Genomic DNA, 27010 nt, shown 5'->3' on the forward strand with positions numbered 1-27010 from the left:
GGTGTTAAGCATGCATATCAGTTGCACTGTTTCTGTAACTGCGGCCAGCTGAAGTATTTCGCTGTGTGATGGCTTTTCTCTCAAGTGGCCACCTGTAACTGGCAAATGAAGGTTTACTCTGCGTTTCCATTCTCCGGAGCAGGGATAATTTTAAAACCTTGCCCCAAAATGCCTGCCGTATTTGAGGCACAACTCCAGGCCTGCAGCCTGGAGATCCATCCCCTGCTTCTCTTGGACGCGTGAGAGACTCTGTGGGTACTGGATGTCGTACTACAACTGACTGTCAATAGCCACTGCTGAGTGCTATGGCAGAGTGCAGCCAGCAGGGGGGACCAAACAATCGTACGTCCCAGAGGACCAGCTCCATAACATGCTCATAATTACCATTTAAACTGTAGCAGAATATAAACCAGTTATTGTTATAAAACTGCACGCTACATATAGCAGCAAGTATGGGAAAGAGGTGTTAAATATTAGATGCAAATAATGTTGAATTAGCGCTCCTGCTTTTTGGATTACTGTGTGTAAATGTGCTGTTTCCTTGGTGAAATTGGCCCGGGTTACCGAGAGGGACTCAGCTGGGGAGAAAATAATGAGTGAGGGAAGGTAATCTGGGGAGGCCGGGGCAGCAGAAGCTCAGGGGGCGAATGAATCCTGGGGGAGGCTCAGGGGTGGATAGAGACCCTGGGTGGGGAGGCGGACAAGAGGAGGCGACAGGGACTGGAGGAGCAGGGGACAGATGGTGAACTGTGAATCAGCAAGTCAAAAAAATAAAAAATACACGCGCCGCGCACACACACACACACACAATGCCACGGATACGGGACAATCCACAGGGTGGCTACTGAGAAGCACAGAAAATTCAGATCGACCGGGGGGTGGGGGGGTTAGTTAAAGTTGGACGGTCTCATTTGAGATTCTTCAAGAACACAAACTTCCAAGAAGAAAAACATTTCTTGCTATTTATTCACACATTGCATTAATTAAAAAAAAAAAAAAAAAAAAAAGTCCTACAGGCTGATTTCCTAGAACAGTGTCATACTTTATAAATAAACAGGACAGCATCATGAAACAGGTTCATGGGAAACTGGTAAATCACAGGCTTCGATATATAAGGTACTTCTGTAGGCAAATAAACAGATGCGACGGGTTTGGCATAAAGATGCCGGCATGTCATGTTGCTGTTAACCGGGACCTTTGCTTAACAGTAAAAACCTACGCAGGAGAAATGCCACAAGGCAAGGGTTTGCTTTTCAGTTAACATTTCAGGAAATGCAGCAAACCGACGGTTAAAGTTAATGCTGTGAGCCCTAATGCTGATTTTAATACGTGGCCATAGTCATGAATAGGGCTGTAGTGTTTGTTACAAACGAAAAAAGCCAAAGCCTGAGATTCGCACAGTAAGGCACAGTTTTTACAGTTATGATGACCCATATCACCCTAATTTAAAAATGACATATTAACATCAACTTGAATTAATTCATTAACATAAATTTAAAAAAAGAGAATAAAATCCTGCACTTGCATTAACATATGGAACTTTCTTAATTACAATCATGGCTACATGATTAAAGTTGGGAAGGCACACACAAGACTAAACTAACCCCAAAACACAATCTCTGGCCCCTATCAGTTGTGGGACAAACTTAACTGTAACAGGCCACTGACAAATAATCAGAGCGCAGGCTAATTTATTTATATATATATATATATAAAAATAACTGAAGGAAAGAGTTTAGACAATTGACTGAAACAAAACATGTGCCACTAGAGGGCGATGGAGCTACAGGTTTGCTAGGGAAGTTGACGTTCTTTTTGTGCACCAGAACCGCCATCCTTCATGAAGAACATGAACGCAGACCACAGCTGGGATGCTGACCGGGCTCTCACCCCCGAGCGGCCGTCTTACAGACTTTGTGCGCTTTTCTGCTCAAACAATTTGTGGGGGGGGGGGGGCTATGCTACTGCACTCCAACACATGCAATTATTAGGGCACCTGAATATCAGGCGTGGGAGAACCAAGACCCCGCGGTGAGAAATCGGGGATCCTCGTCCCACACAAGCGGAGTCACTCAGGATCCTTTATGAGGATGTTTGGGGGCAAAGGCCAGACCGCAAGCAGCCGATAAATATTGGTATTTAAGCATCTCGCATGGCACTTAAGGTTTTCAGATCACGTTTAACCGTCAATCACCTGGCTGTAAAAATAACATTCATGAAGAAAATTTTAATAGCTTTAAAATGCTGGTCATTAAACAAAGTAATTAATCAAAAGGTCATGCTAGCTTTTTTGCCCATCCTCAAAAACATACTAATATGCCATGAGTGGCGGCAGCGATATTGCTCATGAAATAATGCATGACCCCTAAAAACAATGCAGTCCTTGGGAGTGACAGCTCGATGCCGATGTGTTTTAGATGTAGCTAGAGTTTAAAAACATGGGACTTGTTTTTGTGATTTAAGGGCATTCTAATGGGGAGGCAAGGTTTGCAAAGGGGCAGAGAGGGAGACCGTCCTCAGTCGTCAGCGACAATGGACAGGGCCCTCAGTTCGTTAAGCCGGGCCTCATTCTCCCGCTCGCGCTCCGGGTCCGTCAGCCGCGCCTGGTCGATCTGCTCAGTCAGCTCGCTGAAAATCTTGTGCATCTCGGTGAAATAGACCACCTGGGGGGAGAAGGGGGGGGGGGTCCAGGTGAGCGGAAAGGGAGCAAAACAAAGGAGAGGGCCGACGGACTGACTCAGGACGGAAGGACGCAGAAGAGAAGCTGGCTGCTGCAGGCTTCCTACTTGCTCTGGGGAAACGTCCGTGTAGCCAGCTGCCGGAATGTGTTGTGGGGGGGGGCAGCTCCAGACGCCTAAGGTTGGCTGACCAGGGTATCCTCCGCGCCGCGACCCTGCCCCACCCCCTCCGGCCAGTAGCGTGTGTGTGAGTGTGTGTGTGGGGGGAGGGGGGTGACAGTGGCTGCTTGCGAAAGCTTTTCTGACACTCCCCCCCCCCCCCCCCGCTGCCTCGTCCCCCGGCCCGTGAGTCAGCATCCCGCGAGAGCTGCTTTGATGATTAATAGACTTTAATCACATTACAAGACTCCGGAGGAGTGGGCAGAGAATGAAAGCACTGGGAAGTACGGGCGGCCGAACCCACACACATGCCGCACGCCTGCTTTACGGTGTTTATTCTCGCCCCGGTGGATGGGGGGGGGGGGTGGGGGGGTGTTTAGACACAGGCAGGCGAGGGTTAAAAATGAAGAGCCTGGCGTTGGACAGGGGGCGCTGCTGAGATGTGGTCCAACTGGCCTGGAGCCTCTCTTTCGACGAGGCTAATCTGCCAGGACAGCAGGATGTCACGTCGTGTCCCACGTGCCACACGCCTTCCAGATCCCCCCCCCCAGCCCTGGGTGGGCCATAAGGGTGAGAGTTAACTCCGCGGTGAGTCGTGCGAAACCGGCGGAGAGCCCCACAACAGCCGCCCAATTAGGGCTAATAAACGAACCGCTGTCACTGAGCATATGCTAACCGCTAACGAGCCTCTCCTAACAAGCCCCCCCCCCACCCCCCGTACCTTTCCCCGAGGCTCGTCACCCATGGATCCGCTCAGAACAGTTGAACTGCAGGTGCTGCCCTAACTGAAGATTGCAATGTGGGCTTCGTAATGCATATTAAATAAGTGTAGACTTAGTAGCGACATCAATGACAGCCATCGTCTTTTTATACCAATTACCCAGAGGCACAGTGCGCCGTGGGCCTATCCAGGAAGAACATGGCACACACAGGCACAAAAACAGACACAGGCACACACCAACGTGCACACAGCCTCACACACAGGCACACCGTGGGCAATTCAGAGATGCCAATTCACATGTCTCCAGGCTGTAGGAGGAAACCAGAACACACGCAGGAAAGCCACATGACACGGGGCGAACATGCAAACCCACACATGCAGAACCCACAAACCACACAGAACCCACAAAACCACCCCGAACCCCACACACACAGAACCCACAAACCACACAGAACCCACAAAACCACCCAGAACCCCACGCACGCAGAACCCACTAACCACACAGAACCCCCACAAGCAGAGCCCACAGGCCTGGAGGTGTGACACCCTACTAACAATGTCTGTCAATGGATATTATTGGAATCAAGGGCTTTGTACATGACTGACATCTCATAATGCAGGAACCCCCCCCCCCCGCCCACAAACAGTTCTGTGAATGTTAGAGGAGCAAAAATTTGTCTTCACTTAAAACTTATAAGTACAAGTCTAGTTCCTCAAACATACAGTCCAGAGTGCCTGAAAAAATAATGTAGCCCTTAGCACAGGGAGAGCAAATGGCGTCTGACTGGTGGGCTTTCATTCTGGCATTTTTAGACTGAAATGAGGCACAAATGTGCATATATACTATGTATGAGTAACAGCTCAGAGGCGGCACGTAAGGAGGCCAGCCCAGCAACACTCTGAATTTGGGAAGGCTGGGAAGAGAGAGGCTGGGCTGTCGGAGCGAGGGCCTCCAGTCACTTAGGAGTAGCTGTGTGTGTGTGTTCCAGGTATACATGACATTATGGGGAACAAATGTCCCCACAATGTCTTATTCTGACGACGTGGGGACCATTTTTTTCAGTCCCCACAAGGGGAAATTCTATTTTAGAAATTAGATTGCAATCAAAAACCTAAAAATGCAAAAAGACTTGCAATTTGTTTGGTTACTTATGGTTATGGTTAGGGCTGGGTGGGGGTTAAGGTTGTCATCATTGGGATTGGGGTTTTTCACCTAGGAATGAATGGACAGTCCCCACAAAGATACAAGTACAGGTGTGTGTGTGTGTGCCTATGCAGAGAGCAGCAGGATGAGTCCACATGACAAGCATGTTGGGCTTACATATGAAGACACGTGTGTGTGTGGTTGGCGTGTGTGAATACACATGTGTCCATACGTGAAGAGCAGCGCGAGAGACAATTCACTAGAGTTTCAGTCAGCAATAGGCGTTTTCACGCCAAAGTTCCGGAACCTGATCCTGGTTTTCAAGTCCCTGGACTGTCTCCACTGGGGACTTTTGTAGCTCCTGGCCACTTTCATGTGTCACTTTCACACCACAGAGCAGGAATTAGGACCTTTATGTTAAATAACCATGGGAGACACAAAAAGCTCGTAGGTTAAATTTCACACACAATTTATTACAAAACTACATCGCCACGCTGAAACAATGAAGGATATATACATCGTTTTGCTAGTTATTTGCTAGTTATTGGGGAGAACGATCACGATCGAAACAGGATAGTCTTTTATTTATATTTTACTTATTAAATCTAGCCAGCAGATCAATGTTTCGTTTTCCACAGAATAAAAAATTATGCAACGTTATCCTGCTAATAAGCGCTGACAAGTTTCACTATTGATACCAGTAATATTAGATAAGCGAATATTGGTAATCGATCGAATTTTCCGATGCAGAATTATGGAGACGCAGGCAAAAAAAAAAAAAATGTATTAATTGATGCATTAAATGCAACTGAAATACAAAACTAACTCCTTCTGCTGAGTTTTTCTCTTCTACTTCTCCCTTTTCCCGCCACGCTTCATGTAACTTCTAAGCTAGTGGCCCTGCTTCTGGTCAACTAATCAGCAAGCTATCACTCTAAGCACTTCCCCAGAACTGAAAAAGGGTTTCAGAACAGCCTCTGAGGAACTACAATTGGGCCAAGTTCCTGTGGCATGACTATGAGAAAAGTTCCTCATCCCGGAAAAAGGTTCTGGCTCCAGAAAAAAAAAAGTTCCCGCGGTGTGAAAGTGCCTAATGAAAGTAGCAGATTAATCCAAAGGACTCGTTTATGAGAACTGTCTAACGGACTAACCACAGTAAAATCCTAGCCTGTATATTTAGACCATTTCTACCGCAAAAAAAAAGTCTTGAATCAGCAGTAGTTACACCAGTACTCTCCATAAGACCCCCGAACCCGAAGAAGCTGCTCGGTGTCCCTATGGTGGGACATCGTCCATCTCCACAGAGCCTGGTCTGTCTGGCTCTGGCTGAAGGGCAGGTAACTCCTCAGTCACTCTCAACGCAGTTACCCCCACCCCCCTCACCAACCACAGCTCCATAACGCGACCAGGCCCCTCCGCTTTCTACAGAACCCAAACTCTCTCTCGCCGTGATGGACGACCTCCTGCCTGAAATGCTGCACCACGCTTAGGTTCTCCAGAGAAGCCCAGGACCACCAGCAGAGGCCGACTAAAACTGAGGACCAGTACATGTTTTGACAGAAGTCTACACTTGGAAAGAAGTGGAACATGGGCTGATGCGGCATCCCTGTGGAACGGCCTGATCCGCCGGACAGCCTGCCACCACTTCTCACTGAAGGCCCCATGGAGTGAGTTACACTGGGTCACTTTGGGGCTGACCGGACTGGCGTTCTGTGGCCAGGCTGCTTAGAGATAGACCATCTCCACCTGGATCAGCATGTAGGATTGGGTGGAGGAACTGTGGCTCAGCTGGAGAAACACTCCATGCTGCTCCCACTACTAATAAAAATAAAGCATTATACAGGGAATACTCTGCATTTTTTCTAGAGATGCCCATGTATGGGTAATGCCCAGTAACACCAGTGATTCCAGCCTGTATTATACATCCAGTTGGTGCTTTGGCACACAAATTTACTGGCGTTCACCAGGAGGCGCAGAGTGGGAGGCACGTCCTCAGGAGGAGGTGCAGCCGGACGACCTGCTCACCTGGGCCCGGATGAGCGCCTCGAAGCTCGGCTGGAAGTAGTCGATACGGCTGCTGTAGAACTTGGGCATCTCTTCCAGCAGTTGCTTGTTCTTGGCCTCAAAGTCGTCTTTGACAGGCCTCAGCTCCTCCCTGGCCTGCGCCGAAAAGAGCCGGGGGTGTGAGAGAAGAGTCACCAGGACATGGCAGGGGAGACGCCGAATCCCTACCACGTTTATACGCTGAAGGACGGTGCGACGGCAGCCACTGTGGATGGGCTGACTGTTCTTTAAGAGGTTCTGCCAAAGACCTCCCATGACCTCATCAGAAAGTGTCTGTTCACTCATGAGTGATGACTGGAGGAGTGAAGTGGGCATGTGATCTGGGGGCGTTGCTCACCAGAAGGAGGTGTGTACATATGTGTGTGTGTGAGTGTGTGTGTGTGTGTGGGGAGGGGGTGGTTAGTTGGTCTGTTCATCAAGCAGCTGATAACGCTTTAACAAAATCCATTCAGATGGGGCACCTTCTTCTGGTGACTTATCCAAGCACGTCCTACCTACAGCTGCCTACTACTACGAATGCAGGGATAACACCCCCCCCCCTCTGCACTCACTCTATCCGTGTAGGTGTGTGCGCTGTGTAGAGAGGGGGCTCTGTGTTGGTGCCTGTGACTATATGGGCATGTGTGTCCAGGAGGACAGGGCTGGAGAAATATTTTTTGGTTGAGTACAAAAATGAAGGCCCATTTATGCAATTGTGAGAGTTCACCAAGCAGCCTCTACTACCAGCAGGTGGCATAGTGGTTAAGACTTCTACACAAATACTGCTTTAGCGAATACTTAAATGTATGAAAGTGTAAGATGGCAAGAGACAGTAAATCCTGTTAAAATCTCCAAAATTCTGTGGGAAGTGGGACGCTTGCCTGGTGTAGTTTAACCACCATGGGCCCGGTCTTCTCCTTCTCCTCATACTTCTCCACCTTGGACTGCAGCCTCTTGTAGTCCTGCATGGCCTGCTCACGACGCTTTACCGCCATGTTCAGGCTGGGGAACACGCTGCTGTACCTGAAAACACCACATGGGGACTGAGTAAGGGGCCCCACAGAGGGAGGCCTCCGCTGTTTCTTCGCACCCCTCCCTACCCGCACCTTTCCTTCGTCTGGAATACAGATCGGTGAAATATTCCTGGTCACACGGGAGATGTGACATGAAGAGGCTGTCATACATGCGCAGCAACATCACTTGACAGTTACTCTAGAACACCTTCGATCAGTAGACAACAGAGACCTTAGGTTATAAATCCATCCATCCATCCATCCATCCATCCATCACAGGGACACAGGGGGCCTGGAGTCTATCCTGAGAAGAACAAGGCAGGGAATACCCAGGATGGGATGCCAGTCCATTGTACGGCACATCGGTTAGGTAATTTAGAGATGCCGGCTACTGAAATGTCTGCTTGACAGGTCCTTAAAAGTTCTCAGAAGCACCTACACTGCGTTGGTGCAGAAGTTCTTGAGTACTGCTTCAGAAAGGGCCAAGGCTTTCAGGAGCCACGGCCGTCCACAAGTGGGCTGGCTAATTAAAGCAACACACCACGACAAAAATAAAGCGTAGTAATTAAATCTGACTTTGTTTGTCAACGCATTTTTATGGAGCATCGCAAAAGTTCTGAAACCACTAAGTGTAGTCAGCTATGATCTGCGACGGAGAGGCCGGACTCATCCGGGGACTTTACTGCGAGGGAGACGGGGGTTACGTGAGCCAGGCTGCTTTTATCGCATTTTTTATCCCATTCAGAAAATAAAGCGGCGGCAGGGAGACAGGCGCCCACCCCAGGGAGTGGTGCTGACATCATGCCCCCCCCACCCCGGCTGCCGAAACTGGCGGGCCCACGCCAGCGGGGGCAGGTGGGCGTCTCAGGACGCAGGCCGGGCCCGGCACTCAGACAAGCCGCGGATTGTTTTGCTCGGCAGAAAGCGAGAGGGAGCGGCCCGGCAGCAGAGACGTCACGGGGCCCAGCTGCCCACGCTACCTCTATTTATACGCAGTGAGTCCTGGCCCAGTTCCCACAGGTTGTGTGCATTCCTGACCCCCTGCGTGTGCTCGCTCACAAAGCCCCATCTCGCGGGACAAGATCGGTCATGTCCTCCTCAGTGCACCCTGGCCCACTGTGGCCGGCGTTTCGTCACTCACTTGGCATATCACAGATCGTCAATCGCACCAATCCCCCCCCTCCCCGGCTGACAAATTCTAAATGGTGTGTACTGTCATAACCCAAACCGGCCATGAGAGGGCGACTGCAGTGACAGAACCGCTTACAGAGGTGTACTTTCTCACCGGGTCAATCCCAACAGGACGCACAGCCTCAGGAACCACACCAACTACACAGAAAAACCCGGAAAGGTTTTTTTTTTTTTAAAAAAAAAAAAAAACGAACGGGCGTCAGAACAGCCAGGAAGCATGGCAATCGGTATCGGTTGGATTGGCGGCTCCCCAGGGCTTCCCACTGTCCTGCCACAGAGCATTATGGGAAGGACAGATTATACAGATCAAGTGCCACCTGTGGGCTCCACCACACAGCGAGTTTACTCTGGGCCCACCGGGAAACTGGACCTGGAAGGGATGGGACCGGAGGCCTGCCTCCGGGAGATCAGCCTCCTCCTCTGGAGGATTCCTTGCAGGGCAGATTAAGGAAGAGCGCACACGCCAGTGAGGGCCCTGCCGAACGCCGCCCCGTAATGACAGGCCATCCCCGGACATCCCAGGGCCGGACACACCGACAGGCTGCCCGCTATATTTACAGCCCTCCCGTCTGGCCGGGGTGGGGAGTGCGGACAGTCCCAAGGAACCCAGGTCTGGGCGCGGTGGGCGGCAGGACAGGAATAGCCTCAGTGTTTTTATGGCCCGCCGACAAAACAGGCCGTGGGCCGTGGCGAGAGCCGAGGGCCAGAGCAGCGAGTGTGAAAGTGCAGCAATCGGGTACAAAACAAAAAAAGATTAACCAACAAGTAAAAGAAACACCGAGAAAAGGTATCTGTGAAATTGGCACTGTCTCCTGGTGTCCCGTCAGAGCTCTCCGGGGGAGGGGGGATTGAATAAATCACCCGGCCTGAATGGGTGAGGCTTGTGCACTCCTGGTTTTGGGGGCCCGGTACCAACTCTGTGAGCAGATTTCAGCTTTGCTCAGACTTGCCTGTAACTTCTCTCCCACTCGAGAAGAAGTGAGGATGTTCACTCCAAAAGGTGCCCTGAGATGTGGCTACCGGAACTGCAGCAAAACTCGATCCCAATGTGCTGGCGTTCAGCCGCAGACCCAACGGTCAACGATAACGGCTGCCCTGACGTCAGCACATCTAGAGGAGCATTCAGGAAGCTTCACTGCGTCAGCGATTACCTCAGAGTCGATTGGGGGAGAACTTACTGTGTCATATCATAAATAAATATTCAAAACTGTTTTCAAAATATTTTAATGAATGTGTAACGATATTGATAGAAAATATCCACAATAATAATATATTATCTATAATAAAAATAATTATTATCAGTATTATCATTATGGAAAAAGTGGAGAAATGGGAAGAGATTGAAAATCGATCAGTCTAAAGTGTCCAAGTCAACCCCCGCCCCGTGCAATCCAGCTCCCACCCCCAGCTAAAGGGTGCAGCTCCCAGAGGCGCATGCAGGAGCAGCCATGCAGAAAGGGCTTGGGCCGCAGCCCCAGATAAGGCACAGCTGTGTGCCCACGCAGCCCCTCCCTCCACTGTGAGCGCGCTGACGACACCGACCAGAGCCTGCGTTTATGTGTGTGTGTGTGTGTGTGTGTGTCCCAGGACAGGCGGGAGTGAATAACAGAAGGTGGGGGGGTGGGAAGAATTTAAGCAGGTCTATGGGGTCAGGAAGATGGTGTAGATGGTCCGGTTCAGTATGAAAATCTGTGTAGTGTGTTTGCACGCACGCACGCACACACACACACACACACACACACACACACACACACACACACACACAGTAGTAGCTAACTCTGCGAGTATGACGATCTACCCCACCCCCCCATGACCCCTCTGCTCCCCGTGTGGTTTTTGTTAGTTTAACAGCTCTGGCCGAGCCTCCATCCCACAGCCATTCATGCATCTCTATTCAGACGGCCGATGCGGGAAACAGCCTGCCTGCCCGTCTATTAAACAGCTGCAAATTAGCGATCGTGCAATTAAAGGGCAGGCGTGCTCTTCCATTAACGGGACGTGGCACCGCGACTACTGTGGAGGCCGCCTGTCCTCTGCAGCATCTTAAATAGGAAAAACTGATGGGGGGGTGGGTGGGGGGGCACCTTCAGAAACATAATAAGAAATATTGACATTCGCTTTTTTCACGCTAATGGACAGCTTTGTGCTGAGAGTGGCCTGATGCAGGGCGTCGTAACTCAGACCGTCAGAATGAATTCTTAAGGCTTTAATTTAAGCACCTTGAGGAGGACGTCAGGCTCTGTGTTATTTCTGAGTGAAAAGGGGGGAAACGCTGGGGTCCGGTACTGCAGTCAGCGATCGCAAGGAAGGTATCCCCATTATTGAAAAGTCGAGGACTGCATGAATCTGAATTCTGTGAGTTCCCCAAAGGACTGTGAATACATCTGTGTGTGTGTGTGTGTGTGTGTGTGTGTGTGTGTGTGTGTGTGTGTGTGTGTGTGTGTGTGTGTGTGTGTGTGTGCACGCGCAGGCTGTCCGGGGATGGTCCTGCACTCTGACCAATCCCCTTCTTTTGGCCCAGGAAGCTGGGCCTGCTGCCACCTTCATAGCCTGCCCACACGTCCGCCGGCCGCCCACCAGGAAGAGGAAATTAGAACCATTCCATCCTGTCACAGCACCGCCACCAGAACATACGGGGGGGGGGGGGGGGGAATGCACCAGTGTGGATACAGCAACAGCAACACATGCACGCACACACACACACACACACAACCTGAGGACAGGTTCTCTCACACATGCGCGCGCACACACACACACACACACACACACACACACACACACACACACACACACGACAGGTGCTCACACACACAGAAGCTGTATTCTGGTTCGGTCGCACCGACACAGACCCCGAAACAGCTAAACCAGGTTGAGAAACAACAAAATAATAATAATAAAAAAAAAGACGCAAAGATCTTTCAAACTTTTGAAACGATACTGCTTACCTAGACTGTCAGATTTCAGACCCATTCACACAGACAGCTGGTGGCTATGGAGAGAAGCACGCTCTCTGCCTAGACAAACACACACACACACACACACACACACACACACACACACACACACACACACACACACACACACACACACACACACACACACACGCAGGCGGGCGGGCGGGCGGGCGGGAACATGCACGCACACACAGACAGTGCCGGGGAGGCCCAGGGAGTGGTCAGGCCGGCAGGAGGGAGCCTACGCCCTGCTTCCGAGCGCTCGTTAAGGCTCTGCTTCCTCTTCTCGGCCACTCCCCTGAGGGGGCAGGGGGAGGCTGTCTGACAGGCCCGGCAGCAGAGCATGCGGATGGGGCTGGGGGGCGGGCAACCAAATAAACCCTTTTTTTCCAGACGTACCGCCAGCGCAGAGGCACTCGGCCCAGTGTTTTACTGTCCCACGACTTCCTTATGGGGGGCTTAAGCCCTACACCAACCAACCTCTCACCCACTCGGGGGGGCTCGGGGCCAGCTTAAAGGCATAGGCCTTCCCATTCAGGCCCGCGGGGGCACAGCAGCAGCGGTGGTGGGGGCGGTGGCAGGTGGGAGGCAGCGGCACACTTACTTTTTCAGCGGGTCGATCACAGTCTTCTGGATCTGGTTCACCTGCGGAAGACGCCAGCATGTGGGTAAACGTGAGGCCCAACCAATGAGCTGACTGAGCAGCGGAACTTTCGTCTGGCTCACCAAAGCACAGCTAACGCATCAGGCAAACTCTGAGAGAGAGCCCCCAACTTCAAGAGCTCGGGTATCACAGCCACAAGCAATTAGCAAATTAACGCTTCTCCGAGTGAGTTTTTGTTTTGTTTTGTTCCGTTCCACTCAAACGCCCGATGCTGCAGTCACACGACGAGGGGCGGGCGCCCAAACTCCGGTTACGCCGGCCCCGAGGAGAAATCCCTGAATATTCATGGGGCTCCGGAGGAAGCGAAGGGCCGTGGGGCCTGGGGGGTGGGGGGGGAGATGGGGGAGGAAGGGGACATGAAAGAGCATCTCCAACCCTGCACAGGGCGGGCTGACTAACTACATGAAAGTTTTTTTTTTCCCTGCAAAAAAAAAAACAAAAAAACATTTTAACAATAAGAGTTTATATTTCCTGTATTTTCTTTCATTGCTGGCTGAGCCAAACAAAGAGCATGTGTGTGTCTGTGTGTGTCGAGGTGGGGTGGGAGATCCAAGCAAATGAACATCCAATCTCTCAGACCAAGGTCACAGTCCTACGCAACGCAAAAGACGACAAGATATCACCTAAAGCTGGTCGGATGGGGATTCTCACCCCGGAAACGCCGACTTGCCAACCACCCAACACATGGGTCTCTGATAACCTGACAACACCTTCACCAACACAGTAAACATTAGCGCTGTGCTCTCGTTGCTAAGCAAGAGGCTCTCTGACCGCGCAGCTGAATGACAACGATCAAATAACGGCTCGTTAAACTTAGTTAGCTAGTTGGCAACAATTACGTAAAGTAAGTGAAGGCCGGGCTGCCTTTACAGGCACAGAACGACGTTTAGAGAAGCAGAGCAGAGAGAGAGAGAGAGAGAGAGCCGACATGCAGATTTCCATGGCCTCTGTGCCCCCCCCCCGCCCAACCCCGACCCTCCGACGGGGCCACGGCAGTTGCCCCAGGCCCGATCCGCTGGAGCGGACTCCCTCTGTGAGTCACGGGCCAGAGGCCACTGGAACACGCAGGCCTCCCAAAAATACATGAGTATTTCTCTGGTCCTCCCCCCACCCCCCCCCCGACCACTTGCGAGTAGAAATCAATACCCTCCACGTATGGGTAGCCTCGTCCGCCATTTCCGCTCATGAGCGTCCTCTGGGCTCGGCGATGCCGCGGGCCCAGCGCTTCAATGGTGTCCGCTTTAAATGCAGGAATAAACACAGAGCCGTTCCCGATGCCTGCTTTCATTAGCTTTCCACACCCCCCAACCCCCCCCCCCACCCGACAGTGCCCCTGGCCATACATCTCAGTTTGCAGGCCTCTTTCACAGGTGGGGGGGGGGAGGGGCAAGGACAAATATCCAGTTTATTTTTCTCAAAGCTCGGCACTGCTAACATCGACGAGCGCCAGGTGTGGGAGAGGCAGCTCGCACTCTGGGATTTCATCGACATGCTTTGGCTCCCTCAGTTAAAGTGAAGCGGGATGTAACAGGAGAGCTCAGGCACCGTGCTCCTCTGGTCTGACCGACAGCGACACCTACAGGTCGAGATGCAGGTACAGGCTGTCAGCTAGAACGCACTAGCTCAGCTAAAAGACACCATGACGGCCGGGGAGCGGGAATATTACAGACGACAAGCTGGCAAGGGTTCATCTGACATAGAAGCGCTTAACGGAGAAAAGAACCGCGAGATACAGACCGAGACGAACTGGAAAGCGATCAAGAAACGCACAAAGCGATTATGCAAAGTCACTGCCACGATAGCGCAAAAAAATAAAATAAAATAAAAAATGAGAGAGGACAGTCTTGAAAGTCGTGATGTCTGCTTCAGAAAGCCTCCGTTCCGGTACCCCTGTGCGCACTCCCACTCGATGCTCGCTGGGAACAGAAAATCCAGTCAGACCAGCATTTCGGCTCAGCGGGTTGCGAGGCTCACATCAGCGAGCTGGGAAAGGAAGGCCGAACACAATATGGAGATCCGGAGTCAGAGGTAACGTGCAGAAAATGCCAGAGTTCTACCCCATTTCTGCAAATGGCAAAAGCGACCCCAAAGGTGGGAAGGTATCTGGATGTCTGATTGGCCTGGTGACCTTAACCCCCCAGCCAAGTGTCTGAATCTGCCATATTGTGGTAAAGTGATTTGGGCTCCCACGATACAGTGCGAGTGACTCACCCCTTATCGCTACGCCGCATCACCAAAATGATTAATGCATCCCAGCCTTCGAATGGCACACTGTGCGGTTGGCGGGGAGACAGCGGGAGGCCCATTCATGCTCCCTGACACGTAAAGATCACGCCCCCGGGTTCACGGGGAAGGTCTCGCAGTTATGAAGGTCACACGAACCCAGGAGCTAGAGGAGTCATTACAGAAGGATATGGACCTGCCTTTGAAGACACGGGACTCAAAGGAAGGAACTGGCGAGCCGTGAAACGCACGGCACTTTTCAGGCAGAGCGCCGAGAGCATTGTTCCGTTAGTACGTGCCTGGTTATTTCACACAGAGCCGTAGGTGTGCCGAGCACAGTACACGGCCTCCGTGTGCCGCTCCGCCAGATTTTCACCTAAAGAGCCCGATGACGGCTGATTCAGAAATCTGCTGCGAGAACGTTTACTCATACCCAATCTGCCGAGGAGAGGAAGTGTCTGTTAGGCGGCATCGTTATTTGTCTGAAAAAAAAACCATGTATTTTGGAGGGCTCTGGGAAGCAATGGTGGAACGGTGAGGGTCTCGGGCATCACCCAGACTACGCCGAGGTTTCTGTGCCACAAGTCCGGGGTGTTCTGGGCAGGGTTCTTCACCGCGGAGGATAGGGGTCCTTACAGAGACCCAAAGGCACAATTACAAGCTACAGAGTCTACGCTCATGTCTTTGATGGTCAGAGGCTGATGGGTGCAAATGGTAGCGAGGGAAAGGTCACCAAAGTGACCAGCACGCTTTTTTAGGCGGGGACACCATCAACCGGGAAGGCCCAACAGACATTACTCCCGACTCAACTAGAGATGGAGAGCAGAGAATGACGGAGTTCTTTTTACCCAACTTTACAACACTTTGCAAAGACAAAGGATGATTTCCTCTGCGATTCAGGCAGCTTCCAAAGAAAAATCCGTGATGCCCTAAGGACAGCTCACTTTCACTAACACTCACTTTGCAATTACCTTCAAGTTCTGGGTTTAATCAAACATTGCATTAGACAGAGCATTTACTCCTGAGGGGTGGGGGAAAAAACCCCTCGGTGATCCGAGGAACACCCAGATACAAAGGAAAACATAACATTCAACGGTGGTATCCGAAGAGTCTCATTTTACAACTGCCAGTGAGTCACTGATGCATTAGGCCTCCCACAGACGAGCCACTGCAAACCAAAGGATAGAACAGGCTTGCCCCATAAAACGGGATTTTTACTAGAAAAGAACAAGAAAGACCTGAGATGTTTCGCAACTATTTAGACATGTGCTGACATCACATAAGGACTTCCAGATTAATGAAGATCCTTAAATAAGGATGGATGGAAGACTCAAGAGTTCTGAAGAGGTGATGTCCATCCTCCCACCGAGAGAACTGAAAAGGGGGTGTGTACCTTCTCCTGGTTGAAAGCATCCATGCGGCGCATGGCTGTGTCCAGGGCCGTCATGGAGTCCAGGAAAGCCTGGTCCTGCTCACACAGAGGGTTACTCAGCAGGTCCACCGAGATCTTCACAGCAGCTTTGGACATGGCTGAGGGGGCAGGAAAGGGGGACCATGAGAGGTGCAAAATTCAGAATGTGGGCATCAGTCGGTGTTGGTTGGGAATCAACGTCCGCAAAATCATCGCGAATCTGGACAGACGTATCCGCAGCCCCGGCGGCAATTACAGCTAACATCTGTAGCACAGCCCCCTTCGTAAAGGCCTTGCCGCGCGCGTAAAAGCAGAAAACCCACGTTAATGAGACAAAGCAGCCGGGCCTGGCGGTGGTCCCTGGTCACTTAAGGTGTCACAGCGGAGGAAGGCGGCTCTGCCGTCGGTCTGGTTCTTGTTATGTGGGTCAGCTCGTTAGCTTAAACTCCAAACAAGAAATTCACACAGCCAGGATAGAGGCTCCAGCAGTAGGCAACAGCAGACGTATAAGAACAGTACGAGTTTGAGTAACAGTACTTGGCTGACGGAGTGAAGAGAAAAAAAAAATTTGCGTACAGACGGTTAAATCTCTGATTCCGTTTTTGAAGGAATTAACATTAAGATGCTTTTGCATAATTCTCATCATACTGGGTGGAATTTAAAAAAAAAAAATTATTCCACAGAGCATTTTCAAATCTGTTTCTGAACAGTGTGCTTCTATCATACGATTCCTGTTCACTTAATTTACTCAGCTGATATTTTAATGGGTAGTTTATTCGATAGTACGGTACGTTCATGGGTTGTATTTATTAAAAAGCTAACTGACGCACTACTTTTTTCAGAGCCACACACTGCTGAAGTTTTCCTCAGATCATACCTATGTATTTCTGGGTTAGCTAACAGTCCGCCTTAACCTGTTAGCTGAAGGCGCTAACTAACGACAGATTAAGAGAAGTTAAAAGAATCACTTGGTACACAGACTACAGAGAGTACACAGCTGCATCTCTGATGCAGTTGGATCCGTCGTGGAAGCAGATTACTCATGTGATCTGCAGCGGCTCTTGGGCGATTAGCGTACATCGCTAAACATTCTCTGGGTAGTCAAATCGTCAAGGTTATCATTCTAAGGAAAGTTTGACAGAGACGGGGAGGGACGGGGGGGGCGCTGGGTGAACGGGGGCAGAAAGGAAGCTGGGTGGCAGTATCGTGCTGAACAGGGTGGAGTCGTACGCCGGGACGGGGGCTTGTTAATTACTGCGACGGAACTGACAGCTCGGTTACTTTGATGAGTCTCCTCGTTTTCCGAGGGAAACAAAGGAACGTAAAAGCGCCCCCCCCATGCAACACTCCACCCAGAGATGATTGAAGTATCAACCGAAGGCAAGTCTGGTTCCACCCCCCTGCCCTCCCCAAAAGGCAAATAAATAAATAAATAAATGAGCAGTACAAGATCCCCTCTCTCCTCTCCGTGGAGAAGAAACAAAGGGAAAAAAAAAGTAGCAGCTCACAGCATTTACACCAAAGCTGAAGAAAACTATTTCACCTTTTGATGCCAAATCTTACAGCCTCCAACTTGGTGAAGTTCTTAAGTTTTATACTGAGCAACTATTAAACGGCGCAAGTTTAGAGTCCTTCTCTATCTGCTGATTGTGCGACATTTGGCTGCCTTCCGAGACTGTAAGCTCCGCATCATGACCACCCCAAGCCCCAAGGTCCGCACAAACCTAGGTCAGCTTCAGTGCTCTTCTTCATGTCTTTATGAAGCTTCTTTGTTTGGTCCTCCAGTCTGCAAGAGAGAGGCAAGAGCCTGTTAGACCACGGGAGCCTGAGGGGGGCGCTGCTGCGACACGCTGTGCCCCCGTACTGACCCGTTTTATACCACTTTGTCAATTAGCCCGATCCCCTCCACCTCCTGAGACTTGCCAACACTGTACAGCTCAATTTGTTCAATTAGTGGGTGTTAATACTGCCAATTACTGCACTGGGATTAGGCTGCATGGGGAGGGTGGGGGGGGAGAGGTTGCTTACAGCAGTTATGAAATAAATGCTCATGTTAATGGAGATCTGATTAAAATGAACAGGACCCAAAAACAACAGATTTTTCATTTAAAAAAAACTACTCTGCCTGCGACCAGGCCATGTTCTCAGGGTACATGTTTGGTCACCACGGTCCAAGAATAATGACACTGAGCAGAGCATTATTTAAAATCCACCATCAGAATGACTAAAGCGGGCGATCTCAAGCTCACTGTCACTTTATATAGTACAGGGAGGTATAAATAAAGATAGAGAAAAGTGACAGACTGACTGAATCATATTTATTAGAGGAAAGAGGAATTCATTCTGGAAAACATGATAATCGCCTCATTAATATTCGCAGGCAGGCTATAACGGCCAGCTGAATGGCATAGCTGGGGTGCTGGGAACCCTGAAGATGGGCCAACGGCATCGGCATGCCACCCCACGCCACACGAGGCGCCCCTCTTCTAGCATCAAACCCAGGAAGCATCTCGCAACAGAGAAGTTTTCACCACGAACACGTCAGCTACCTGAACTCCCACCCCCACCCCCCATAACAGTGATAGTATTGCGGCTGCCCGACATAAAACCTCATATGACTGACGTTAAGTTCTGCCCCATTTCAGGGGAGGGACTCACCAGCTGCTAAAAATAAGATGATAATAATAATGATTCTTCAACAATCAGACAAACAGATCGTGTTGTTCGGTAATCAAAGCGGTCTCTGACAGTTTGCAGGCGAGTGCTTCTTGTTGTTTAAAAAAAAACAAAAAAAAAACAGATTTCATTTACAAATATCAGCCTAACTCTGGCCCGTTCCGGCTGATCAGAGAATGTTCAGTAGGGGTGTCAAGCCTTTAAGAGAAGCTGTGCTGGGATTGTAACTCCGACAGTGTGAACAGAGATTTGTTTTCCCTGTAGGAGGCTAATGGATAGTCACAACACCACAGCGCCCCGTGTGGCCTGGAGTCTTCTTCTAACCATGTCATAGTGTCTCACAAAGGCCAAGTCACTAAGACACACTGCCAGTGGGAAAAGTAACCCCCCCCCAAGAAAAACAGGGACAGGTAAACAGAAACAAGGCACGTGGGCAAATAAAAAAAAAATAAAAAAATTAAAATGCACACGCATGAGCAACGAGTTTCGCACTCAACATTTGCAGTGTCGCCATGGGAGCAGCCTCCCGAAATGTCTCGACATGCCCCGTCGGCTTGTCCCTGAAACCCCCCGCCCCAACACTCTTACTCACCCGTAAGGCATGTGACCGAAATGTTATCACGGCCCGCGCAGGGAACTCGGCGCTCCGTGAAACCCAAACCAGCCTGCGACCCACTCACTCTGCAAGGCCTCGGAAGCGGCTCTCAACCTGGGGGTCGGCGTGTGGGAACCTGCCCCCCCCCCCAATCACTTCACTTATTTCACACAAACACATAAATAAACGCAAACAACGCCTTTGTGTGTTTCACCTAGTCGGTAGGATTATACCGAAGCCCCCGGCGAACACGACCACAGTGAGAAACGACCATAGCGAACATGGAGGACCGGCTGCATGCACCTTCTCAGGTGGATTCACGTCACACACCAGGGCCGCGGTGGGGTGGGGGGAATGGATTTTCTGGAGGGTCTGAGCACCACAGATCATCAAGATCACCGGGATCCAGTTCGAGTACAAAATGCGTACGAGCAGAGACGGTGTTCAAAGCCGTCCCGTATGAAAGGGTCCGACAGCGGCCCGACGTGAGCGAGGAGAGGCGAAGGCTCACACCTCCTCAGGCGCTCCTCGTTTTCCCAGCCATTGTCAGGAGCGCGCAGCCTCACAGGAGAGACACCTCCCCCCACAAAGCCAGCGCACACTCAAACACTCACGTGGGCGGCTTCTGACACGAGTGCCGACGGGAGGGATCCAGCTTACACACAAACTTACTTTTGCAGTTTGTCGTACTCCCGCTCAAAGTCTCTCTCCACCTGTGGACAGAGGGAACGTACACAGAGGTCAGAGCGCTTATCAGGGTGGGGGGGGGATGCTCCTCTAGCTGCTCCGGCGTGTAAATGGCAGCGACGCATCTCTCGTTCTCTCTCTCTGGAGAACGGAGGCCTTTGCCAGGGCAGTGGGAGTGAAGGGGCTGTTGTCAAACCCCACCTGCCGAATGAGTCAGCGCGGCCAACACAGGCACACAGACACGCACACATGCACTAATAACATGCGCAAAGTAACACACACACACACACACACACAAACATAGCGTAAGCTGCACAGATACTAACAGTGTGTGAACAACTACACAGATACTAATAGCACGTTCAGAATAACCTGCATAGATACTAATAATGTGTGGACAGTAACTCGCACAGATACTAATAACATGCGCAAAGTAACACACACACACACAAACAGAGTAAGCTGCACAGATACTAATAGCGCGTGGACAGTAACCTCGCAGATACTAACAGTGTGTGAATAGCTACACAGATACTAATAGCATGTGCAGAGTAATCTACATAGATGCTAATAACACGTGGACAGTAACTCACGCAGATACTAATAGTACATGCAGAATAACCTGCATAGATACTAATAACGTGTGGACAGTAACTCGCACAGATACTAATAGCATGTGCAGAGTAACCTGCATAGATACTAATGACGCATGGATAGTAACTCACACAGATACTACTACTATGTGCAGAATAACCTGCATAAATACTAATAAGGTGTGGACAGTAACTCACACAGATACTAATGGCATGTGCAGAGTAACCTGCATAGATACCAATAATGTGTGGACAGTAACCCACATAGATACTAATAGCATGTGCAGAGTAACCTGCATAAATAACAATAACGGATGGACAGTAACCCGCATAAATACTAATGGTATGTGCAGAGTAACCTGCATAGATACTAATAGTATGTGCAGAGTAACCTGCATAAATAACAATAACGTGTGGACAGTAACCCGCATAGATACTAATAGTATGTGCAGAGTAACCTGCATAAATAACAATAACGGATGGACAGTAACCCGCATAGATACTAATGGTATGTGCAGAGTAACCTGCATAGATACTAATAGTATGTGCAGAGTAACTTGCATAAATAACAATAACGTGTGGACAGTAACCCGCATAGATACTAATAGTATGTGCAGAGTAACCTGCATAGATACTAATAACGTGTGGACATTAACCCACATAGATACTAATAGTATGTGCAGAGTAACCTGCATGGATACTAATAACGTGTGGACATTAACCCACATAGATACTAATAGTATGTGCAGATTAACCTGCATGGATACTAATAACGTGTGGACATTAACCCACATATATACTAATAGTATGTGCAGATTAACCTGCATGGATACTAATAACGTGTGGACATTAACCCACATTGGTTCTAGTCGCATGTGCAGAGTAACACACTGATGATGGCAGAATGACAGGGTGATAATTTGGCCCAACTATGGAATAAAAACTTCAGTTTCTTTGGAATTTCAGTTACAGTGGAAACTGCTTACAGTGATCTGGGCGAAATTGATCGGTATATGATCATTATAACTGATTCTTTTTTCTTTTCCTTTGTCTCAAGCAGATTACCATCTAATTGACATCTGTATATGTATTATATGCATATAAGTAATAAAATGGACAGCTTTGCTATTTACTAAATTTTTGATTTTAAAAATACAGTACAGCCATTTCCAATGCATGATAATACAGTACTGTACATAAAATATAGCTTATTGTAGTTTCGATGCTGCATCTCGCCGGCTTGTTTTGGCAGTTTATCATAAGCTTTGATGGGTTTACATTTGTCATTGAGAGATAATGACTTTCTTTTTCCCGTCATGTTTTCTGTGCACGCAGCATTAGCCTCAGGTAACTAGCCAGAAGCAGACGGGTTACTGCAAGGCAAAGTAGGGTGATCAAAGTAAAGTTAAAAAATGTATATATGTTGTCATCTGCGGCATGGTGGTGCAGTGGTTAGCACTGTCGCCTCACACCTCTGGGACCCGGGTTCGAGTCTCCGCCTGGGTCACATGTGTGCGGAGTTTGCATGTTCTCCCCGTGTCGTCGTGGGGTTTCCTCCGGGTACTCCGGTTTCCCCCCACAGTCCAAAAACATGCTGAGGCTAATTGGAGTTGCTGAATTGCCCGTAGGTGTGCATGTGTGAGTGAATGGTGTGTGAGTGTGCCCTGCGATGGGCTGGCCCCCCATCCTGGGTTGTTCCCTGCCTCGTGCCCATTGATTCCGGGATAGGCTCCGGACCCCCCGCGACCCAATAGGATAAGCGGTTTGGAAAATGGATGGATGGATGGATGTTGTCATCTATAAAATAAAATTAAAAAAAACCCGAAAATGAACACGGACTACTTAAGTACTATAAGCGAGTTATTTAAACGGCATTTGTAATGATTCTGTCCCAAGATTTTTGATCTATACAAGGGGCTGATCACTATAACCGTGATCACTGTAAATGGTTTTCACTGTATTTGACTGAAGTGTCGGCCTGCATTTCTGACAATGGGAGGCTCTTCACATGCGTTTTCCCTCTTTTTTTATGTAGGCATTTTTTTCCCATGGTCAATTCACAAATGTCATTCTCAAAGGAAAAAGACAGATACTTTAACGATCAGAGAAGGTGGGTGGTATTCACTGCTGGCACAACTTCCCAACTGTCTCACTTGAGACACTTCCAACAGAGTAACTCAAGCCCCCGCCCATTGGAATGGCACCCTAGCTGGCGAAGGTAGCATATGATTGCCTGATGGTGTGACCGTGTGCTGCGCCCATGTGCATTTTGGGGGCATTACCCAATCGACTGGCATGTCCGGAATGTTCATTGATGACGGGGCTTCCCCTCGTACCCTGAAGCACGATCTATTTTGGAAACAACTTCCAGAAGTAAGCCAGTCTCATGTCCCCCCACCTGGCTCCTGCATGCTCACCGCTGTTCCGGTGGCCATCCCCCGGGGCCACCCCGAGCCCCCCAGGCCTTGGCCCAGCTGTTCCAGCCAGCCCAGGCCCATCCACTTCCAGGCAGTGGGGGGGCTCCGTGGGCTTTGGGATAAACAAACACTGGGGCAGGAAGCGGCCAACTTGTCTCTGGAGAGGCTCCAAAGGGCCGGCCAGGCCCCCCGCCAGCCCACCCGCTCCCAGGGTCTGGGCCTCTGATGTCACAGGAAGCCATGGCGGGATGGGGGGGGTGGGCACATCACAGTGGAAGTGGTTTCACCCCAGCGGACTGGGCGCCCACTCGCCTCTGTGCATGAGTGGGACAAATTCATAGTCCTAACTCTACCGAATAAAGGTGGGGGACAAGAGTATATACTTCAGCTTATTACAGAAAGTAAACGTTCATTCAAAGGCTTCCATAAGATTTACATTCAGGGTCCAAGGACCTTGGAGAACAGAAATGATGACAATCGTCAGGCTTAAACCTGCTCAGCTCTTGCCAAAGTGTAAAAGAAGGAGCCTGTGGAAATCTTCACAGGCATATTCATGTCTGATCCTTGGTCTTTTGGGAACAGCTATGGCAGAAGCCATCAGAAAACCTGAGTCGGCTGCCCAGGGCAACAGGGGAGTGAAGGTTACTGGGTGGACGGAGGTGAGCGGAGGTGTCAGCCAAAGATGTCGACTGTGCTGTGTGACAAGACGTACAACATGCACACAAAACATAAAGATCTCTCCTTCGCTTTCCTTTAAAGGAAGCCAAAAAGCAACTCATCTGGTGACGTCTGAAAGCCAGAGCCATTCAGAGGTACGATCTTGCAAATGGAAGCATACTGCTGAAGCGAGCCTTCACCAGCAAGCCAGATGAGTTTGTGTAAATCAGTTGGGCAAAAACCGATACCCCTTCAGCCTGACCATCCAGGTTGCAAACACAGCCCAAACACGGAACAAGAAATCCATGACATTTAGTGATTTCGCCACAGGGAACTGCTACATTCTCCACCTCGGCAAGACGCAAAACCTGTCAGTGCAGCCAGTGAATAAAACACAAACACGATCATATGTCAATAAGTTGATAGATGGAGCTGCGGAAAACAAGCTTACCGTTTTTGAAACAATCTGTTTCTTCGGTTGTCCAATCTTGAATGGGATCCTAGACGAAATAACACAGATAAATAACATGAGTCAAGAATAAATAAAGAGCACGCTGACAAACAAGTGACTAAACGCAGCATACGTCATCGGGACGAGCGCGAAGATGTTCTTGTCGACAGGCGGGTCTGCTTTATCACATTCCCGAAGTCGAGAAGGCGCACAGCCAAAAATGGCGGAACAGAATGGCGGAGAGTCGCCATTTAACTCAACACCATGACAGTTGGTCGTTTCAGCCTGGAAGTTGGGTTTAAAGCTGGGGGGGGGGGGCTTTCTTTCAGTATTCGGAATTTCATGGCAGGGGTCAGTGTTCACTGATGGACAAGCAACTTCAGCTACCCACAGAGGCTGCTGCTGTTAGCAACCTGCAGGTAAGCGGCCGCAGGAAGCCGGCAGGGCCCCTGCTAGCCTCGTCGGTAAACCCCTTCCCTGCTGCGGCGTGCTCTGCGGTGTCCCCGCGGACTTCCTGTCACCATGCCGCACATCTGTCTCCCATTGCTGGCGGATGTCACTAATTAGAAGTGTCTGTCCCCTCTGCCCCACATCCCTCTCCTCCACAACCTCCCCCCATCCTTCATCCACAGGGTCCTGTCAATTGTTTCAGCTAGAAACCACAGCGCCCTCCACGCCTCCGACTAACCCCCCTGCACACACTTGCATGGCCCGGCCCCCAAGCTTCACCCGCAAGGTCATCCCAGCATCTGAGGCCGACATATCGCAGCGTATACTACTGTCACTCTAATCGTATTGCGATTAGATAATATTCGTTTAGACTACAAAGAACCTGGATAATTGAGCTGAGTCTTCGGGACAGACTTGTCTTTGGGGATTGCGAAATAAACAAAATAGACACACAAAACAAAAACCCCCCCCCCTGCAAAATCAGTCCTGAGGCTGCGCCTCTGTTTCGATGCGACTCCAATGTCTTTCATGCAGGGATCTCCTGCAAACTTCCCCCTACTCTGAACAGGCTAATGGGAAGAACCTGACTGAAGGCAGCCAGTGGGCGGAATACGGACATCACTGTATCCTGAGACGGTCAAAGTAGCACTAAAAGGAAAGAAAAAAAAAAAAAAAAAAAACAAGAAAACTCATAGGTGACCTTGAAAGAGCTCATACACTGCCCAGGACCCAGAAGTTCCCAAAAAAAATAAATGCATTCACAAACAAATGGCCAAATAATAAACATCCCCCGTAGAAATGAAGAAGCCAGTGTCCTTAGACAATAAACGACCCATGACCCCTGTTATCTTACAGCGGGTGGGTGGCGGGCGTCCGTAGTGACTGTACTTCATGTGCCGTCTGACAATCAAATTCACAGCAAAATAACTGCAAAATGCTATGAAATCTTGGAAGGTAAAAAAAAAAAGAAAAAAAAAAGACATCAGTCACTGATTCCCCCGAAAGTGCATTCATCCTTCCCGTGCGATACAGCACTCTGATTACTATGGTGGGGGCGGGACTGCCAGGGAAACGCCTGACCTTTGCGCGGCTGAGAAGCGTTCCTCGTCGGGGCGACGCTATTAACGACTGAGGCGTCTGGCAGATGGCTGCGTTTGGGGAGGAGGCGGGAGCTGCTCCTGCTGCCGGTGCTGATGGTGTGGCTAGTGGGCGGGTTGGTTCATAGACCAATGAGAAGGAACACGAAAAGGGTGAAGGAGTGAAGACACGAGGAGCACCTCGCTTCAAGGTCTTCATCCGCAGTCCTCGAAGCGAGGTCCTCATCATGTCTTAGGAAACAGGCTAGCATGGACTCTTCTTCTTTATGGCCTAAGACCAGTGATTAACATTCGGTGAAACTCAAAAGAATGATATTAAGGTGTGGGGAATGGGAGGGGGGGTCCGGCAAGCCAGCTTCCTGAGGAAAAGTACATTCGCCCGTGTCACACTTTTCATAAGCGAACGGCATCATGGAAAACTACTCCTTCACCCACTCGAATTCCTCAAGGGCAGACGGTGAGTCACGCCGTGGCGACTCGTGGACGGCACGCGGGAGGTGCATCTTAGCAGCAATCACTTGCTCGCTCACTCGCCTGGACTGGACCCCGATACAGCGCCCCCTCTGTGCACGTTACACACACATGTGCTTGTCTGTTTTCCCAAAGCTGTCGACTAGACAGCATCCATATGCAAACGACTCAGTCTCACGTCAAAGAGATGCTGTTGCTGTTTATTTTTCCTACTGAAAGACGACGAGGATTGGCGCCCACGGATCGCACGGGGACACATGCCTGCTCGAGCGCAACTTCGGCTCTGACGTGTCTTTGAATCTTAAACTTTAAGCCGAGAAATGGGTTCCGACGCCGCTTCGGGTCCCGGGAGGGTAACAGAAAGGTGACAGTTACAGGTCATTACGCTCCACATTAGTCTGCGTGCTGTGTAGACGTGTACGATCAAAGGCGGGAGCGTGACACGAGTACAACCACAAACACATTAAGGTCCATTGTGTATGAATTTATACTGTATGTGTGACATTCTACCTATAAATACACACAAAGGCATACAGGGGGCAGTCAAATTAAAGGGAATTCTTTCAATAGGGACATCAAGGACACAATGAGGAGTAAGGATGCCCTTTCCAATGTGTCATGGAAAGCTGTCATACAAGTTCTGAACTGTAGGCAGGGGGATATTAGACCAACTCTACAAGGGATGGAGAGGATAGAAATCTACTTCACACTCTAC

At 50.0% G+C, this 27010-nt stretch overlaps 1 protein-coding gene across 2 annotated transcripts in view; it reads right to left on the reverse strand.

Moving 5' to 3' along the window:
• Positions 1-935: 935 nt before the first annotated feature.
• The window catches only part of bin3 (bridging integrator 3), a 34310-nt gene continuing 8235 nt past the window's right edge, over positions 936-27010 (reverse strand). The window contains exons 2-9 of one of the 2 annotated variants that reach the window (XM_048981775.1): positions 24278-24326; positions 20145-20185; positions 17926-17987; positions 16184-16320; positions 12508-12548; positions 7627-7768; positions 6728-6862; positions 936-2663 (exon numbers count right to left, since the gene is read on the reverse strand). In XM_048981775.1, the coding sequence (XP_048837732.1) occupies positions 2517-2663; positions 6728-6862; positions 7627-7768; positions 12508-12548; positions 16184-16320; positions 17926-17987; positions 20145-20185; positions 24278-24326 (754 nt within the window). In that variant the 3' untranslated portion in view covers positions 936-2516. Of the gene's footprint in view, positions 2664-6727; positions 6863-7626; positions 7769-12507; positions 12549-16183; positions 16321-17925; positions 17988-18859; positions 19227-20144; positions 20186-24277; positions 24327-27010 lie in introns of those variants that run through there. The other variant, XM_048981786.1, reaches the window with a different exon arrangement.

The sequence above is a fragment of the Brienomyrus brachyistius genome, chromosome 2, assembly GCF_023856365.1.
Source record: "Brienomyrus brachyistius isolate T26 chromosome 2, BBRACH_0.4, whole genome shotgun sequence".
Lineage (NCBI taxonomy): Eukaryota > Metazoa > Chordata > Actinopteri > Osteoglossiformes > Mormyridae > Brienomyrus > Brienomyrus brachyistius.